Genomic DNA, 20,868 nt, shown 5'->3' on the forward strand with positions numbered 1-20,868 from the left:
CTTCAGTATTAAGCATATTGCATGTGAGGTGTAGTCTGAAAGGTGTTTTCCCTTTCAAGTATCAAAAGTTGCATTGAATTGTTTTCAGCAGAAAAGACCCTCAGAGAAAAGGCAAAGGGAGAATTATCTGGAAGGATAAACAGCAAAGGCATCAAGTGTTTGGAGGACCTTACAGGTGGAAGGAACTTAGTGGAAACAGGTATCTTAAAAAATGGTGGTTTCTGGGGGTATATTAATCTCAGGTCTGGGGATATGAATGGCTGAATTAAAAAAAAATAAACAAAATCAAAATAGTACCAATAATAAAACCTACAGACAATTTGCATGAAAAGTATTCCCTCCCCATGACCTATTCTACTAAGAAATCTTATGTCTGTCTGAGTGTTTCTCATTGACTGAACTCCCTGACTCTACAGAGAAGGATTTACCTACTCAGGTTACTACCAGACTCTAACACAGTTCTTGTCCCCTGAAGTTGATAAAAATTCCTTGAAGTTTTTATAAGGAAAACAAGCTATCTTTACAACTCTGTAAGAATGTTCACTTTCTCTGGTGGAGAACACTGAAGAATATAGCTCAGAAAAAATAGGAGGTAAAGTGAACTTGGAATTTATTTTCGCTAAGCTGTCACTCAAGGCCTGCTTTCCCCAGAGAATATCCTAGATAGGTTCCATAGCTGGAATTAACCAGAGCAATAAGAATCCTGGCAGCTAATATTTAACTGCACTTTTAAAGTTAAATCCTAGATAATCTCTATTCCCTTAAGAGTTACAAAATAGAGACTGTCTGACTAAATACACTCACTTCCTCTCAATTGGCAGGATTCATGATTAAATTACTTCATGTCCTCTACAAAGAATGTGAAGTTGTTCAAGTTAATGATTCCCATTTCCGGGTAATAGACCACTGGAGAAGGTAAAACTGTCTTACACCTGTGACACAAGGACTCTGTACTCTAATTAAAACATTCAAAACATTAAAAATTAATGGAAGGCAGAAACACAAGCTAAAGGATGATTTTTAAAACAGTTAAATGTCAGTTTATTTGTATGTCAGATAGCCACAAAATAAAATAGCTTTTCAAGAATTTTAGGTTTCTTTTTTGTCACTAGAAATATTTTTGGTACAGAAAATATACCTTACTCATTTTTCATCCTCATGGACTATATCTTTACTGGATTTTAGGCTTATTGTACAATTTGTATAATAGGTTAATTTTATTCTCAGCACTTAGTGCAACACTTTCAATCTGAATTACACTTATATGGATGTAACTTTAATCCATCATTTGTATAAAAGATTAAGTACATGGAAGTCTTTCTAGTAATAGTACAACAGTCCGTACAATAGAGCAGTCTATTAAAGTCAGAATCTTTAATAGATCCCTCATTAAACTTAAGTGACATTAGTATGGTCAAGCTTTGCAGGGATAAAACTACCTTTTATTTTGGAAGGCGGAGCAAATTTCTTGTATGCTTTTTCAAGTTTTGTCATAAAGGAAAAGATATAGACTTATGTCCAGGATGGTTCCCCATCAGGCTCTCCAATTTAATATTGGCCTCTCAAAAAATAAAAAATAGGTTAACAAACTCCCTTGGAATCAATACTTATCTACACACCTCTCGTTTGAAAGTATTTTCTCTTTTTTATGCATATGATGAGGAATGCCATTCTCTTCTGCAAGATGTACCAGGAGCTTAGGCAGTGCCACAGCCAGCAAGTCTTTTTAGTAAAAACACCATCCACTTGCAAGGCCCAGGAGGTTGAAATATGGTCACTGTGACATATTTCACTGACACCGAGGGAAGACTTAGAGGGTGTTGTTTATGCATCGTTTTCCTGTAAGTGACAGATGAGGGGGAGCTCGAGGGTCAGCTATTTCTTTAGATGGAGCAAAGGAAAAGTAGACTGAATATGGCAAAGAAAAGCAACCATGGGCAAATTCTAGGCAGTAAAAGAGCAGGTGGAGTACTGCCCTTTACATCTCACAGTGGTATGATCATAAACAGATCAATTTATATTTTAGATATGGTGGTGTTTGTTTTAGATATGTTTTAGATAGGGTGGTGATGAATTTGTAGAGACAGTCTCCACCCCACAAATGGGGAGCCTCAGTGTACAGGGGAAGATGTACATGTGACACAAAGCAGAGCCAACGTAACGTAAAAGTGAGTGAAATACATAGCAGTTTATTAGTGGCCAAGAGAAAATTTAGTTGGCCTGACTGTGCATCTCCATTCAAAATAAAATGGCTTAAAGATGCCAAGCATGAGTTAGCTGAGCTAAAACTAACATGCTATTCAAATCTAAAAGAACAAAAAATAGTTTTGAAGAAATGTAAACCTTCCTGAAGAATATTCCCCTTGATCATGGAAATATCCAAACAGCTAAAACTTTGGTTCTCCTTGGGAATGGCCACAGAGAAGAGAGTAATAAAATTCATGGAGAATATCCAAATAGCATTCTAGTGGCTAATTAAAAATTTAACTGCTGAAGGTGTTCCTCCTCTCCATGAACAAACTCAGGGTGTGGTTTAATGTAGTTTCAAAAGCTAGAAAGGAAAGAAAGACGAAGAGGCTGCTGGAGGCATGCAGGTGGCTGAATAAGGCAGAAAATGGGGATAAAAATAAAGTGTCCAGATTCTTGGGAACAAGTATGCTAGTCCCAGAATGTGGAGATATCCAAGGGACCTTTGTCAGAGCTTTGTAAATGCTGTACATTTCAAGAAGTTGCATTATTTGAGCTAGGTTCCTAAATGCAATACACACGCTCAGCTAATCGGATGTACGTCTTGATGCTCTGGTATCAGACATGAGTCAAAGACCTGGGGACAAGTTGTTTATTTTGGAGGTGATCACAGGACGCATGATGAGACTGGCAAAGTGAGACAAGGAGAAAAGAAGCCAATAAAGAGTACATTATTGAGTGGCTCATCACTTTGCACAACTGAGGCTTAATCCAACCAGAGCAGCTCTAAGAGAGCACAAAGAACACACTCAGAATGTCACTGAAGGAGCCTGAAAGCCGTAGTATTGATCTGTCCACCCTATCTGTCATTGGTACACAAGTTAGTACTAACTCCCTTGCATTATTGCCATAAAACATTTTCAGGGTTATATGGGAACCTGGCGGTAGCCTCCAGGGTGCACCAGGGGAATGTAATACGTGCCCAGAAAATGTCTGCTACACTGTTGAAGGAGTAACTGTAGGAAATGAGACACATCTGTCCTCATGTTGATTAATCTTCATGCATGGGATCTACTTTTGATGAACTTTCACCAGGGCAAACAGATTGAGATTCCTACCTGTTCAGTTCTCTATAAAAATAATAAGTATAATTACAATAAATTCTTCTAATTAGTAACTTAACTAATTAGAAGTGTGTCAATATGCACAATTAACAACTAGTTAATATGTGTCAAGCACTGCCTTAGCTGTTCTATTTTCCCCTCCATTTATCTGCAAACTAACACTGAGAGGCAGCTTTTTTTTCCTCCCAAATTGCCAAGTGAGAACTCAGAAGTTTGGGGAGGTAAAGTCATTTGTTCAGTTTTATAAACTGAGGAGGAGGGAGATTTGACTCCAAGTACATCTGATTGTAAAGTCTAAGCCCTCTCCATAACACAATGCATTACAAAGCATAGCCAATGTGATGGCGTTCGGTAAAAATAGTGCAAAGAATTCAACTGGCAGAAAAACTTAAATAAATCAGCATCCATTCAAGTCATATCCCAGAGAGATACTTCAGGCAGTTCCTTAAAATACAAAATAATCCAAAAGTGAAATTAAAATAGGAAAGAAATATGGTCTAATGACACCACTTGTCTTCCCAGGAAAAAATGGAAGTTAAAGGGTCAAGTTTAATCATCATTTGTATGATCACCCTTACTGAAAGTAAAAGTGAGTGAAATATATAGCAGCTTAAAGAAAAAGTCAGTGGGAAAAGTGGTGGTTAGTTTCCTCTTTCTCGTCTAGTCAGTATTTGTCAATCTTAAAAGTTCTAAAGTATGGATGACTTGTCACTCATGTTTTAAACTATCCCCCAAGTCTTCTTTAACACAGGCAGTTCCCTAACTGCCAGCAAAATTCATCCACACAACCATTACCACTCCAGTGAATTAACTATCCACATGCCCCAGGGGTAATGGTTTGTGCAGAGCAGGCAATTAGAATTCATGTTCTTTCCTGTTTAAAACTTCCCCTAGGGAGGGTGAAATGCATTACATTCTCCTTCAACTTGAGGGGCAGTGGCACTTCTAAGTAAGTTTCAATGTCTCTGTGCCTAAGTTTTAGAAAAATAACGATGTCTCCTTGTTAAAAGAATGCAGCTGTATCTAACTAAATTCTCCCTGGCCAGTGAGTCCTTTAGTGGTGAGGTTAATTTTTCTTATTTTGTTGTGGTGTCTGCCTTTCATAGGGTATTTGGTACAGTTAGAAGGTACCAAAGGAGCCTCTGGAACCTCAGACTGTAAGTTAAAATCAAGCATATCAAACAAGAAGGCCCAACAATTCCTTAACAATGGCAAACACAAAAATGCTCCCGTTGGAGTTTCTAGAAAATTCATGCTATGGACTATGCTAATGGAGTATGTTAAGGCCTTTTGATATCTGTAGGAAGACAGAAGAAACTGTGCATTGTCTGACTTTCAGTTTGCTTCTGCCAATTAAAAGCAATGTGAGTTTGTGAGGTTTTCTTAACCTTTGTATGCCTCAGTTTCTTTTTCTGTCGGATGAAGATAATGGTCCTTTTGAAAAGGCTGCTGTGGGAATAAATGAATAATTGTATGTTAAGTGCTCAGGAAAGCACATGACAGGCTGTGAGTCCTTGAAAAATAAATCAATAGCTTGAAAGTGAAAGACAGTATGGGGGCATCTACTGAATAATTTAGTCTCTTATAGGTACCAGACATTTTACTCTATATGTATTGATCTATATGAACTTATTTTGTGACTTACCAAATGAGATGTTTATTTGTATTTACATTTATATATTTATGGTTTGTGCATATTTGACTGACTATATTCTCAACACATGAATTTTAATTTTATATTTTCCTTAATTTACTCTCCATGGGAATCATAATTTAAAGAGTGCTAAGCGGCAAGTCATTTCTATAACTTTTATGTTTCTGGCACCTGCATTTAACTAGCTTTGAAAATTAAGCAACTTGTTTTCTCTGCATTTCAGTTTAATTTCCATACACTATGAATGCTAATAGTGCCTGCTCACCTGGAAGCATTAGTGTGGTGATCAAGATTAAATCTGGAGGCTGTATTGTGTCACATGTGCAGAAAGAATTCATATATTTTTGTGGTGACTGACATGATTAACTTATTTTAAGTATGACGTGAAAACCAGCAGTAAAAAATTGCTAGCTGTTTATCTTTCTCTTATTCAAATTATGAAGGATTGTAGGAGTTTAAAGGGAAGAAATTTTCCTATCAGTTTGCTACACATAACTGAAGGAGTCTGAAGTAAATTGAAAATTTATCTATAAGTGTGTAAATATAGACGTGAACATGTGTTTTGCTAAAGGCTCAAAAAATATTTCAGGATAAAATAGTATTTGATTTTTCAGACTGAACGCTTCGTTTTACCTGCTTCTTTTTTATTTTTCATTCCTCTAGATAGATGAGTTAACTATATTCCATAATGCATCAAGATCAATAATGTGTTATTCCTTCAGAAACAGAGGGATATAAAGCTCTTTACAATTCCAAGTCTGGAGGAGAAAGTAGGATGTCTACTTTCATAAGAAATAACTAGGACCATTCCAATAAGCCCTGTCTTAAATATGTCTTTTTAAGTGTGTGTTTCTCTGTGAAAGTAAGAAAAAAACCTTCTAAAATTCTTAACTCTCCATCCATCCAAGTAATCCAATGTTACACACGAAGGCCAAGGTTGTCATTTCTAAGACCTCAACTTGCAATGGGAAAAAATTATCTTGAGAATTATGTAAATATGTCTCTTCAGGAAGATTAGACAGGTTAGTTACATCTCCATGCCATTGAACACTATCATCAAAATTGTTAGTACGATTCTAAACAGGAATTAAAAGGGAATTTAATGATTTTGAAGCCCTCTTAATTGCAACCCCCAAATTTTTTTAAGTATTCCTAGCACATGATTAGCAATTTCTTTGCATTTTACTTGTTGATCTATGCTAATTAACTTTTAAGCAATTATTTTCCCTTCATTCTCAAATATCATTTACCCTCTTTCACCTTTTCTCTTCCTCCTTGCTTTCCTCTGTCATCTTTTTCCCTCTGTTACCAAAGTTTTCCCTGGGGAATTTTATAAGCCCTTTGGAAGCTGACAGATCAAATGCTTTTACATTAAACAATGAAGACAACATTTAACCATCAAATGTGTTAGGATGAATATAATGTCACCCAGTTTCATATCAAGAGAACTCAAATTATTGTACTGTCAAGGGCTTACCTCAAATTATTTCACTTCTTAAGTTCTCTCATTCATTCAAATATTTGTTTTATGATTAATTTATAGCAAATACTGTCTTAGATACTCAAGAAACAGAGCAGTATTTGAAGTGGGAGTAAAAGGATACATATAATTTTCCTTTTTTTTTCTTTAATGATTTCCATTCCAATACCTTTTCATGAAATACAGTTTAGAAGATATTGGAAGATTGGTTCATAGTTTCATTTCTATCTAGTCATCTCCTAGGATTGTTGGGTAATTTCAATAATTAAGTACAAAAAAATGGGTTGCATTGAACTGAGAATAAGTTGCCTCTCATGGTCTGCTGGTGTACATTTAAGGCCCTCAAGAAAAAAAAATCAACAACAACAAAAAACCCCAAACAAACAAATAACAAGAGCCCAAATCCTCATCACCCTGAATTGTAGCACTTATTGATGTTCATAGAGTAAATATTCCCACCATAGCCAACTTCAAGTTACTCACTTGACATCACCAAGTTTGGAAATGGAAAGAGACATGAGTAGCACACAACTCTATAGTATTTCACTATAAAGATACAAAAGTTACAAACAGGCTCAAGATCACAGATGATCCTGATATCAAAATAATTAGGAAGTGCTAAGTATTGAGTATTTATTACTGTTGTTTTAAAAAATAATTTTAGCTATCAATTCATATTACTTAATTTGTAATAACAGCTGTGTTTAACAACCAGTAGCAAATTTACCAAAAATTTTGAAATTGACTATCGTGAACTTGTATGAGCTGGCTCCAGCACATAGATGGTTGGATCCATAGGTGGTCTGTAAAAGTTAAAACTGAACAACAGAGACTGCTGTGCTACTGGGAAATAGAAAATGGTGTCAACTTGAAGGGTGTTGTCCCAAATCCCTATAAGCATAAATTTTTCTGTATTAGCTCCTTTCTGATTTTCTTCTTCCTGGCAGGACATGGCTTCACAATTGCTTTATTGCCACAGACCTCTGTCCTCAGGGCTTATCTGGTTTATGTACAAGAGCCCTACTCTGGGGACTCCTCAAGAATGGTCCTGTTGAACAGATCCTGGCTTTCTGAGCTCTGTACCCATAGGGCTGGGTTCTGGACGCTCATCTTCAAGTCCAATATAGTCCAATCGAAGAGGAAATGTAATAAGGGCACTTAACCCCAAAGTATAATGACGTGCATGGCTTCCTGCTCCTTAGAGAATCTGCTTCTTGGAAGATGCTTTGCTATTGACTGACACTCAAAAGGCTCCTTTGTGAAAGAACATTCAGAGTATTTCTAGTATTTGTGGCCATCTGCTACATGTTCTTTATTCACCAGTGAACAAATGTTTATTGAGCACCTACTATTTACAAGGCATTGTGCTGGTTGATGGAGCTACACTGGTGAACAAAAAAGATCCTATATACCCTGGTGCTGCTTAGAATCTTGGTGAGAAAACAAACATTACATAAACTACTCAGAGAGTCTCTAAATAAATGTAAGAAAGCTTAGTAGGGGAGCCTAACATAATTCATGGAACAAGGGAGGGCTTCCCTAAAGAAGTATTAGATAAACTGAAATTTGACAAGTCTGGAAGAGTCTTAATCAGGTGAAGGAGGGGGAGTAAGAAGCACTTCAGGCAGGGAAATCACTTAAGCAAATACCCTGTGGTAGGAGGAGGAGGAGCAAATGAGAGAAAATTCAAAGGGTGTACACGAGCCTGGGTGAAATGAACCTGAGAGTAGTAGTGGGCCAGACTATACTAGGAGGTATGGTCTGTCCTTAAGGAGCTCTAAGCCCTTGAGCAAAGAGGAGCCACTGAGTGGTTTCAAGCAGAAGGATAGTATGGGATTTGCTAGACTATGGAGAACAGATTGGAGGGGAGGCACCTGCAACATTTCAGTGGGAGAGGCTGACAGTTTGAACTGGATTTGAAAGACACAGAAGAGGTAAAGGTAGCCTGACCTGATGCTGGATTGGGTATTGGGGTTGAGGTGATGACAGTGTCAGCAATAACTTCCAGGTTCTGAACAATTGAGGCAATGGTGTAGCCAAGAGAGACAGGGATGCCTGGAGAGGAAACAGGTTTGAGGGGAGTAAATGGTAAGATTGTGAGTTTGGTTTTTAATATGCTAAGCCTGAAGTTCCATTGAGACTACTGCAGATCATAAATCTAATGGAAAGGTGTTTATCTACCATGAAATAGCTAAAGAAAACAAAGCCCCTGATTTCAGTTTTGTTCTGGATGGGATTCTAAATGCAGCCAAAGCAACCTGCAGAGTTAAGATGTCAAGTAGATTTGTTACATTTTCTCTTCCACGAATTTCAAGTCATTGTTCTTTGATCCCTCAAGTATTTTTTCCTTTGATTCCCATGTTAAAGTCATTTTATATTTATCAAAATGTAGCCCAAGAGGGCCAAAGAAAGTGTGAACATTTAAAAAACAGCTGAAGGGACTTAGAGGTGACACATTTTGGATAAGTCTCCAGAGAAGACAAATTTAACAAAGATTTCTGTGCATTGTTATATTTGGTAGTGGAAAGAGCACTTGAATTATATAGGTACTTTATTAAAAACAGATTTCTAAGGCTATTGTATTCTATGAGGGTGGTTTTGAATAGTGATTTAGAACCAAAAAACAGAGCAATGTATTAGCTCTTTCTCTACACATAACCAAAGAACTATGAATCACTGTGTTCCTTATGAGTTTGATTTCCTGCAATCCAAATGATTTGCAAAATTCTTAAATATTTTAGTAGTATGTTCAGGGCAACATATAAAACAAAAATCATTTAAGTACACAGTAGGGAATACTATGCAGCTTTTAAAAGTGATATTTACAAGGAATTTTAAAGACAAGAGTACAAGGCTTATGGTATAATATTAGCTGTAAAAGAAAAACTAAACACTTGTACGTGTGATGTTAATTCTGTACAACTATGAGTATGAAGAGCAAAGACCACAAGGAAATACAACAAAATATTCACAGTGCTTACTTCTACTTTATTAGACAATGGATGTTTTTTTCCTCAGATAAAAGAAATTTCCAAATATGAAGATGTTACATACTCATAAAAAATTCAAGTCATTTAGAGACATAAGATAAAATGAAATACACCCTTAATCCCACCAGCCAGAAGCAACTAGTATAAACATGTTGGAAAACCTCTTTCTAGACCAATGTGGTCTAACAGAACTTTCTGTGATGATGGAACTGTTCCATATCTGTACTTTCCAATATGGTAGCCATTAGCCATAGAACGTGCGCGCGCGTGCGCACGCACACACACACACACACACCACACACACAATTCTGTATAATAGGATCAAACTACATACATTTATTTGTAACTTTTCCATTTGTCAATGTATTGATAAAATGTTTATAAACACAGGCATACACTGCTTTTTTATTTCTTTTTGCATTTTTCATTGAAGTATCATTGATATACAATCTTATATTGGTTTCAATATACAACACAGTGGTTCAACACTTACCTATACTATTAAATCCTCATCCCCCACTAGTGTGGTTATTCTTTCAACATAGGAAGATGTTACAGAATCACTGGCTACATTCTCCATGCTGTATTAGCATCCCTGTGACCAATTTATATTATGATTGAGAATTCTTGTGCCTTTTTGTCCCCCTCATACTTCCCACCCACCCTCTCCAGGCCCTCCCCCATGGTAACTTCCAGTCACTTCTCAGTGTCTATGAGGCTACTGCTGATTTCCTCATTTTTTTTTGTTTTGCTTTTATATCCCACAAATAAGTGAAATCATACGGTATTTGTCTTTCTCCACTGGCTATATCGCTTAGCATAATACCCTCTAGATCCATCCACATTGCTGCAAATGGCAGGATTTCTTTTTATTATGGCTGAATAATACTCCATTCTGTCTATGTACCAATCTTCTTTATCCATTCATCTACTGATGGACATTTAGGTTGCTTCCATATCTTGCCTATCAAAAATAATGCAGCAATAAACATAGGGATGCATATATCTTTTTGAATCAGGGATTTTGTTTCCTTCAGGTAAATTCCTAAAAGTGGAATTACTGTATAGAATGGCATTTCTACTTTTGTTTTTTGAGGAACCTCCATACTGATTTCCACAGTGGCTGCGCCAATTGACATTCCCACCAACAGTGTAGGCAGGTTCCCTTTTCTCCACATCCTTGCCAAAATTTGTTTTTTCTTGTCTTTTGGATAGTGGCCATTCTAACTGGTGTGAGGTGATATCTCACTGTGGTTTTGATTTGCATTTCCCTGATGGTTAGTGATGTGGAGAATCTTTTCATGTGTCTGTTGGCCATCTGTAGTTCTTCTTTGGAGAAATGTCTGTTCAGGTCCTCCGCCCATTTTTAAATTAGATTATTTATTTTTTTGGTGTCAAGGTGTATGAGCTCTTTATATATTTTGGTGGTTAATCCCTTATCAGATAAATCATTTATGAATATATTCTCCCATACTGTAGGATGCCTTTTTGTTTTGCTGATGGTGTCCTTTGCTGTACAGAAGCTTTTTAGTTTGATGTAATCCCATTTGTTCATTTTTTATTTTGTTTCCCTTTTCTGAGAAGATGTGCCCAGGAAAAACTTGCTCATGCTCATGTTCAAGAGACTTTTGCCTATGTTTTCTTCTAAGAGTTTTATGGCTTCATGTCTTACATTCAAGTCTTTGATCCATTTTGAGTTTACTTTTGTTTATGGAGTTAGACAGTAATCCAGCTTCATTCTCTTGCATGTAGCTGTCCAGATTTCCCAACACCAGTTATTGAAGAGGCTGTTTTACCCATTGTATATTCATGGTTCCTTTCATCACTGAACAGAATTTATTATTATAAACAATGTTTTGATGAACATCTTTGTGTATATATTATCAAGTACTTTCATGTACTTGACTGATGAGCTACTTAGGATAAATTCCCAGGCTTGGAACTCTAGGGTCAAAGCTAACTTGTGGCACATATTGTGGGCTGCCGGCTATAGAGTCTTTCCTAGCTTACAGCCCCACAAATAGCATATGAGGTCACAAACATGAGTTATTGACAATTTTTTCATCTTTGGAAGTCCACTGACAAAAATCTTAATTTTGGCATTTTAAAAATTACTAGTGATGGTAAGTATCTTTTCTCATTTACTGGCATTCATTTCTTTTATAGTATGAGCTATTTGTTCAGGCTCTTACACCCTGATTCTTGTAGTATATTTCTTTTTTACTTATTGATTTATAAGACCACTTTGTTTTAGTTAATGCTTTGCCTGGCAAATGTGTTGTACTATTTTTTTCCAAATGTATAATTTGTCTTTGTGCTTGCCATGGTGTGTTTTTCCTTTTTAGAAATTTAAAAATTTGTGATATTGAAATCTACCCATATTTTAAATTATTTTTCTGATTTCATGTGGAAAGGCCTTCTTGACATTACAAAAATATTCAGTTTATAAGAATTCATTTTCTCTTCATCCTTTATGTACTTAGAACATGTTTACAAAGCCCATGCACTCTTACTGTATTATCATAATATTGAGAAAAATATAAAAATGTAATCACTTTTTGAAAAAACTAAAAATCATTTTCTTTTAAATGGGGATATTTGCTAATAGTTTGGTGCAGATGAGGATTTACAAAAGCTAGAATTTATAAGAGAACATCTTGACATTGGCTGGAGGTTCCATCCTAGCACAGAAGGGTGCCAGCTACTAGCCTGTGTTCTGAATTTCCCCTTGTAAGGTTATTATAGTGCTCACTGGTATGTTTAATGGGCATGGCTAATGTCCCTGCAGTCAGTACCCAAATGTTCATTGTGGAATTTAGCACTCCTAGAAGACCTAAGAATGGCTCTGTAATAGCTATGCTCTAACACCTGAATAAAAATGCCATCATTAACAAAACAGCAGCAGACTCACAGAACCCAAGAATGGACTAACAGTTACCAAAGGGGAAGGGACTGGGGAGGATGGGTGGGAAGGGAGGGATAAGGGGGAAATAGGGGCATTACGATTAGCAGACATAATGTCGGAGGTGCACGAGGAAGGCTGTACAACACAGGGAAGACAAGTAGTGATTCTACAGCATCTTACTACGCTGATGGACCATGACTGTAATGGGGTATGTGGGGGGGACTTGATAATGAGGAAAGTCTAGTAACCATAATGTTGCTCATGTAATTGTACGTTAATGATATTAAAAAAAAGATTGTATTATATAATTATAATTATATATATGTGTAATTGTAAAGACACAAGATTATTAAATCAAATAACTCTTCCCCTCCTCCCCCCCAAAAATGCCATCGTTAACAGTGGCCACGGGGTCATTTTACATGTCTGCTATTTTGGCTATTTCTGTGGCACACAGCTCTATAATGCACAAGGGCAATTACAAATTCAGCATAGTACCGGACAGTATTGGACACTCCTTGGAAAGCCTTTCAGTGTCTTCCTTTTTCCTTTTAAAGAAATAAACAGATGCATGCTTAGACATTAAATATATGCAATAGAGCCAACATTTACAATTCTAAGCTCTATTGCTTTATTGTTAAAAAGAAAGTAAACAGAAGAATGGTCTTGCATCCATGCATCTCACATCCAGATCTTCAGGGACTTGTGTGTTATGCATGTCCAGGAGACAAAAATTAAACGTGATCTTCCATTTAGGAACCAAAATATTTCCTGGGAAGTCATTAACAGATGGTAACTTTCTCCAGATTTGTCTCAGAAGATGCCCTTCATACAGAAGAAAGTGTGGCTGTTTCATTGCTTAGATTGGGAGTTTCATTTTTGTGTAATTAAAGTATGCTGGGAAGGGGCTTAAAGCCCTCTAGGGAACAGGGGAGTCTGTGGGGACCCAAATAATCTTGAGACATGAGGCCCAGTCAGCAACTGGAGCAGAAGGATCTGTAGTACCTGACAGATCTGTGGGTCCATGCTCATCCAAAGCACAGGCCATATAATGCCTCTGGAACATGTAAATCAGAGAGGAATGGGGCCTCTGGGTGGAATCTCTGGAATTCCAACAGGTTATGCTGGAAAAGAGGGCATTAGAATATAGGCAAATAAGGCCATGAAAAGAGGGTACCTGAAATGCTACAGGGCATTCGGTTGAGGAATGGCAACTAGACATCCCTTCATACCACTCTTTCCTTACCTTGCCCATAATGAATGGCATAGCTGAGGCCTTAAGGACTGCCTTAAGGATCTTTTTATTGAAGAATCCCAGGAAAACTCTGAATGTTTACTTAAATGACCCTTAGCACGAGAACTGATTCACCCATACACAAGTGAATATTCTGAGAGCTTTACAAATATAATTTTAAAAATACTTCTTTTATGTGTTTTTTCTTTTTCTTTTTTTTCCATTCATTCAACAAATTTTATGCTTTTATTTCTATTCTGTATGCTAGGGTTATGTTTATAAAGGAGACACAGTCTTTGCTCTCAAGGTTCTAAAGATCTGGTAGAGGAAAAGTAACATAGGCCATCTGAGTATAATGGGGTAAGTGCTTTTGGAGCACTGAAGAAGGTCACCTCATTGTGTTTAAGAAGTTAAAAAGGGTGAGCTGTAAAGCTGGTTGATTTTTCAACACAGAAAACTTGAGGCAACTATTTCTCTAAAGCACTGGCAGACACATAAACTGTGCAAACGAAACATTCTCAAAAATACCAATAGAAACATTAGGAGAGTTGATCAGCATCATTATTTCCTGCAAACTCAGCCAATAAGGATTCTTCTAGCCCAGGTACTAGCCCACCTGGTAATCCTATCACTCATCAAGAAGTTGCTTTTACAACTTCTAGAAGTGAACAACATATGGATGTCATGTTCTCAGGGATTGGGGAACTCATTATTTATTTATTATCAACATAAAGTCTGAATCGAGGCTTCTAGCCATTTAGGATTATGCAGACCGATAACTAGGGAACTTGATGTGAATGAATTGACAACAGTGGGAACTCTGGTTGGTGATCCCTTTTGTTAAAGATGCTGATGTATTTTTTAATTTTTCATGTGATGAAAGAATTTTTAATACTAAAGCTTAACTTTATCAAAACCAAAGTATTTCATAACTAAGAATTCAAGAAGATGGGGTGCAAGGGCCCATTCTGCATACATGTTTCCTTAACCTTGAAAACACAAAGGCTTTTATTTTAAAATAAGTTTTTACATTCACATAGAGCTTGGCACATATATGTACAAGAAGTCCATTCTTACCCTCCACAAATTAAAATAAAAATAAACAAAATAAAGATTTAAAATATAAATTCCCTCAGTAGTATGGAACCTAGATTGATTTTTTTTTAGAAAACCTGAAAAATATTATGGCATGTTTCTTAGATGCTTATTGTTTAGCATTTGTTTACACTTTTTCTTTAAAATTGGCAAATTTCTAAAAGTAAGACACTTCAAATGAAACTTCTTATCATTATCATATGAAATTGGACTCAAACCTCACTCTCTTAAAAAAAGAAAACCTTGGAAAGAATTACAGAACTAAAGATAAGAGCTAGAGCTACAAAGGCCTCAGAAGAAAACAGGTACATATCTTTGTGACTTTGGGTTACACAGTGGTTTCTTACACATCAAGAGCATAAGCAACAAAAGAAAAAAGAGATACATTGGACTTCATCAAATCTAAAAATGTTGTGCTTTAAAGGACACTGTCAAGAAAGTAAAAAGCCAACCAACAGAATGGGAGAAAATATTTGCAAATTCTATCTGAGAAGGGACAGATGAGGAACACCACTGGCAGGAATGTAAAATGGTGCAGCTACTTTGGGAAACAGTTTTTACTTCCTCAGGTTGTTAAACACAGTTACCATATGACCCAGCAATACCACATGCATACCCAAGAGAAATGAAAACATGTCTAAACAGGAACTTGTACATGGAAGTTCATAACAAGTTCTCATCATTGTAAACAGCCAAAAAACAGAAACAAGCCAAATGTCTATCAACTGGTGAATGTATAAATAAAGTGTGGTATAGTCGGCCCCACTTATCCAAGGAGGATACATTCCAAGAATTCCAGGGGTGCCTAAAACCACCGATAGCACAGAACTTATATATACTATGTTTTTCCCTATACATACATGCCTGACAAAATTTAGTTTATAAATTAAGTACAGTAAGAGATCAACAAGGTAGCATTAGACTATAATTGACCTACAATTGAAGCAGGATCATCTGTTTTTGGACTTTGGTTGACCAGGGGTAACTGAAATCTTGGAAAGTGAGTACTGTTTTATCTCCGTAACAGGATACTATATAGTAATTAAAATAAGCAGCGAAGGCTGTGACATGCTACAACGTGGATGAATTTTGAAAACATTATGCTAAGTGAAAGAAGTCAGTCACTATCCCATATTGTATGATTCCACTTACATGAAATGTCTAAAATAGTGCAATTTCTAATGACAAAAAGTAGATTAATGGTTTCTGGAGTCTGGAGCATGGTAGGAAAAGGAGTGATTATTAATGGGTATAGAATTTCTCTTTCGAGTGATGAAAATATTCTAAAATTATATAGTGATGATGGTTGTACAACTCTGAATAGACTAAAAGCCATTGATTGCACTGTACAACACTGAAGGGTTGACCTCCTGGTGTGTGAGTAAGGAGGCTCGTCCATGTGCTCCCCAAGGCACTTGCAAGTCCTCACCATGTGGTGAAAGGATTTCTCTCTGTTTCAGACAGAAGACATGGGTGAATCATGGAATTCAGTGTTTTTGGAGAGAACTTCAAAATATTTTTATTCTTAGTAGGTGACTGAGTTTTCTTGGCCCAATGACAGGTGGGAAAGAAGATGCTGGAAACAGCAGAGGCTGATTGGATGGACACACTGGAGTCAGCATTTATAATATGCGCAGCTTTCTAAGGATACATTTAATAGCCTAGCACAATAATCTTTCATTCTTAACTCTTTGGCGGAATCTCGTCATTCCCACTTCTTCCAAATGCTGGGGAGTCTCCAAACTTTAAAAATCCTTGTCCTTGTGCTCTAAGCCACAAATAATAAATGCTTGAACCAGTTCTAATTTCTTTGGGAAATGTACAGTAACAGCGTAAGTCTGTCTAAAATCAGTGACCTAATCCACAGTAGCCAAACCTGTTCTGGCGTTACTGACCTGCCCTCTGTGTACATGAGTGAAAATGAGCAGGGAAAAAAGTTGAAGGAAAAGGACTATTTCAAATCATAAAAGTTTTTCTTATTTTGGCAGGGAATAAGAGAAAGGAACCAGGAATTCTGGTTTTTTTTTAGGGTACACTTAAAACATTAGGGTGTCTATATTTATATGTCTCAAAACATTTTAGGAGCAAATAGTACTGAATTTCACAGCTCACCACTGTCATACAATTAATAGATAAGTGTTATAGTTTTCTAATTACGATAAAAACCTAAATTCATGCAAATATAAGAATCTGTCAATAATACAAAGCTTTATTTGGAACTCAAAATAATTTCCTCCAATATTTTAATTTTGTATCCTCATTCATTCATTTATTTATTCAAAAAATATTTGAGTTTCTACATTCACTATGCCAACTGACTCATATTTGTGTTTTTATAAAATGCATTTAGGAAAGGTTTTATGAAAGGCATTAGTGTCTTATTGAAGAAACCACCCTGTAAATCTAAGTATCATTTTCTAAACATCAGGAAATATTTTCTTATTTGGATATTTAACAAATGTCACATGGTAATGTAAAGCTGTCTAATTTACGTGAGCATGATGAAGTGTTTTTGAACTGAAACAAGTCTGCCCTGTGGGCATACCCTTCTCTTTTAAGCCAAAAATGATTACCAGCTCATTTTGAAGTCCATTTACTACCGTGAATGAAGAGAGCAATTCTATTTATCAACCATGTTGTAGAGCCCAAAATCTTAAGAAAAATCCCAAAGCTCATTGTCAAAGAAATATTTAATTTGCACGTGATATTAGGCCCCAGACTATGTAAAAAAGGAAGCTTTTAAGTTAGGCATATGATTTAAATTTTGTGCTCTCTCTAGCTAAGTTAAACATATTTATGGATTTATTTTATTAAGGGATAACATACATGCATTAAAGAGCACAGAATCATACAGCTTGATGTACATATATTCTAGTCACCTTTATATCTCACTTTTCAAAATTCTCATTCTTCACCCTCTTAAATCCACCCATTTTTTATCATCCCAACTGCTTCACTCATTCATTCAGTATATATTTAATGGTGGCAAATACATGGCAGGCAAATGTGGACAACACACATGTTTACATTGAAGGAGAGCAATCAGCAAACAACTATAACAAACAAGAAAATTTCAGAAACTGTTAAATAGATAAAGAAAATAAAATGGGGACAAGAGAAACAGTACATGGCTTGTAGGTAGGGAGAAACTTAGATGGAATGGTAAGGGAGGAACCCACATAATAAAACTCAGATTATAGAAGGAAGAGCCACACAAAAGTCTGGAGAAGAATGTTCCAGGCAGCACTGATGCCCCTGAAGTGCATTGGCTTATTCAAGGACCACAAAGAACAGAGAAGCTGGAACACAGCAAGAGAGGGGAGGGTGATCTGCGATGAAGCGGGCAGGACGAGGGGGCGAATACAAGGCCAAGTCACAGGGCTCTTGTGGGAAAGGACCTTGGATTTCTATTTGAAACACAAAGAAAAGTTTTAAGGTTTCACACAGGGGAGTGACATGGTTTGATTTATATTTTTGGAAGTTTACTTTGCTGTGCGCAAAGCTGGAGGCACTGTGGCCAATTAGGAAGCTATTTCAAAGCCAATTTCATGGTGTTTGGACTAATGTGGAATCAGTGGAGATGGAAGTGGGTGCATTCCAGGTGTAACTGGGACATGGAGGCAATGAGTCTTGTTGCATGGAATCTGGGGGTGGTGGTAGGTGGAGCTGAGGGACAGGGAGGAATTAAGGAAGACGCCTCGCCGGGAGGGAGTTCCAGTCAACAGGGAAGATAGTGTGGCTATTTATTGAGCCTGAGATTACTGGAAAAGGGGTGAGTTACAACATCTCCTTCCCACACTGTTAGAACAACTTCCTTACTGATGTCTGCCTTCAGGTGTGCTACCAAGAATTCATTCTAGACAAATCTGCTCTTACAAAATGGATCCAAAAGAAGAGGAGCTTTTTGAACAGGTTGAAAATCAAGGAAAACCCAGAAATGATTTTCTAAATCTTAAAGAAAGGTTCAGAGCTCATAAAGGCTTGAGAAGGATTCTGTTCATTTATCACAGCAAAGATACATTTCACACTTAATAATATAGAATTAAAAAGACGTAGAACTTTATTCATGACATTATCAAGTCCTTCATTCAAAGCCTGGAAAAGTTAACATAAGCACAAGCAACATGGATCATCTCACTTAAGAATACAAATACAAATATCCTAAAAAGAACACTAGTATCTTGAGCTGGAGAGGACAATAATAATTAAATAGTAAGAATCCTAGCAGTAGGATTCACTAGCCATTTGAGGAAGGTGCTGTATGTTCATTTTCCCAGAGGAGGAGATTAAGGTAGACAGAAATTAAGTAACTTGTCTTGGTTTCCATACCTAGTATGATAAGCTTTTTTCCATATCTACAAAGAAAGTGTTGTATTGTTCAATAAGTGATGATGAAATAATTTTTTGACTATTTCAAAAACTTTATTTAGATCTTTCTCCCCACCTCTCAGATCATAATTAAGTTCAACTGATGAGTTAAATGTAAACAATAAAACCATTATGATGAAACTACAGGTATATTTTTACATAATATTGGGACAGGAAGACAATACCAGGAAAGAAAATCTTGACTATAAAATAGTTGTTACAACAAAATTAAAAAGATTATGACAAACTGGGGAAAATATTTGACAAAGAGAAAGGTGGATGTTTTTAGTATAAACAGATATATTATAAATCAACGTAATAGGAAAATAATCAGCCAAAGAACAAAAATATACATGCAAGGATGGTGGTCTCAGTGATGTATACCTTAATGAGAAATTAGAAGCAACTGGTATATCCAATTATGAAGAACTAATTAATTAATCAAGTAAATTAATTAATAAGTCAGAATACTATGCAGCCCTTCAAATGGCCTTGATGTTGTAGAAGGCCACTTCTTGCTATGGTAAATATGATGTGCTAAGGAGAAAATAGGTTTCAAAATGGAATATGTTGTGTTATTGACTGAAGTCTACACATGCATGTGTGATGTGTGTTTACACTTCCAGACACAAACTCATAAGATACAGTAGAGTAGATGTTATTTCTCAGTTGTGAGGATGTGGGAAATTTTTGTTTTTTATATATTTTTTAGTGTTTTCCAATATACTATATAGTAATGCATTATGTCTGTAATTGGGAGGGGTTGGTATAAGTTTATATAATAAAATAAAATGCTATTTTAAGCCTTTATTTTTGTTTTCCACATTTAATGAATCTTCATAAAATCATTTTTTCTGTACATTTACTTTAAAAAATTCCCCAACGAAATTTGTAACAAATATTTTCAGTCAATAACAAATCTTCCACCCACAAAGAACAATACTCAAGACCTTTGTGTTGCACAATTTCAGGGGGCACCTCTACATGGTAAAGTATATTCTCCATATAGTATATATATTTTATAAAACATCCTATAATATATTCCATAAGGAATAAAACTCTACTTATGGAACACAATATGAATGGACCCTCTTGAGTTGTGCAGTATGAGGGTAGGAATGCTATAAGACATTTCCTAAAATTTAACTTAAAGGGTTGACTTTCATTCTTTCTGCATCTTTTATAATCTTCATTCTAACAATGATAGGCAACAACTAATTTCTCTTGTTCAGTTTGTAGTTGAAAACAACTGCTTGACTCATCAAGAAATTCTTATGAGAACTTTCCATGACTAGAATTCAAATTACAGTTTTATAGATACTCTATTTTCCATGTAGACTTGGAAAACTTTCCTTGTGTAATTAAAATACATCATATGTGTCTAGAAAAAAAATGAAGATAAATGAAGATATATGAAAAATATGAATGATCAGGGGTTGGAGAAATTTTTTAATATGTAGATTTATTGTCTTAATTTTCAAAGTGCTTTCAAGTAAATTATATCTGTTTTGAAAACTGTGGTAAAATTCACAGAACATAAAAGTTACCATATTTTAAAGTGAAGAATCCAGTGGCATTCAGCACATTCCCAAAGTTGCACAATGACTACCTCTATCTAGCTCTAGACGATTTGCAATACTCCTAAAACAAACCTGATGCCCATTAAGCAGTTGAGATCATTCACTTTTACCTGCCCAGTATAAATGATCATAAATGAAAACTGCTCATGCTAAATGGTAGAATTGTTGGTTAGTAACAGGTTCAAGCAAGTATGTGCAAATGTGGTCCTCAAACATTCCGGTGCATCAGAATCTTCTGTAGGGCTTGTTAA

General features: G+C 36.0%; 1 protein-coding gene across 7 annotated transcripts in view; it reads right to left on the bottom strand.

Annotated features, from left to right (window-relative positions):
* Positions 1-20,868, bottom strand: part of PLCB1 (phospholipase C beta 1) — a 669,546-nt gene that overhangs the window by 247,876 nt on the left and 400,802 nt on the right. For 3 of the 7 annotated variants that reach the window (XM_057502745.1, XM_036880081.2, XM_057502746.1), the window contains one exon: positions 8,396-8,500. The exons of the other annotated variants lie outside the window; for them this stretch is intronic. In XM_057502745.1, the coding sequence (XP_057358728.1) occupies positions 8,396-8,500 (105 nt within the window). The remainder of the gene's footprint in view (positions 1-8,395; positions 8,501-20,868) is intronic. 7 annotated transcript variants of the gene reach the window in all.

The sequence above is a fragment of the Manis pentadactyla genome, chromosome 5 (genome assembly GCF_030020395.1).
Source record: "Manis pentadactyla isolate mManPen7 chromosome 5, mManPen7.hap1, whole genome shotgun sequence".
Taxonomy (NCBI): Eukaryota; Metazoa; Chordata; class Mammalia; order Pholidota; family Manidae; genus Manis; species Manis pentadactyla.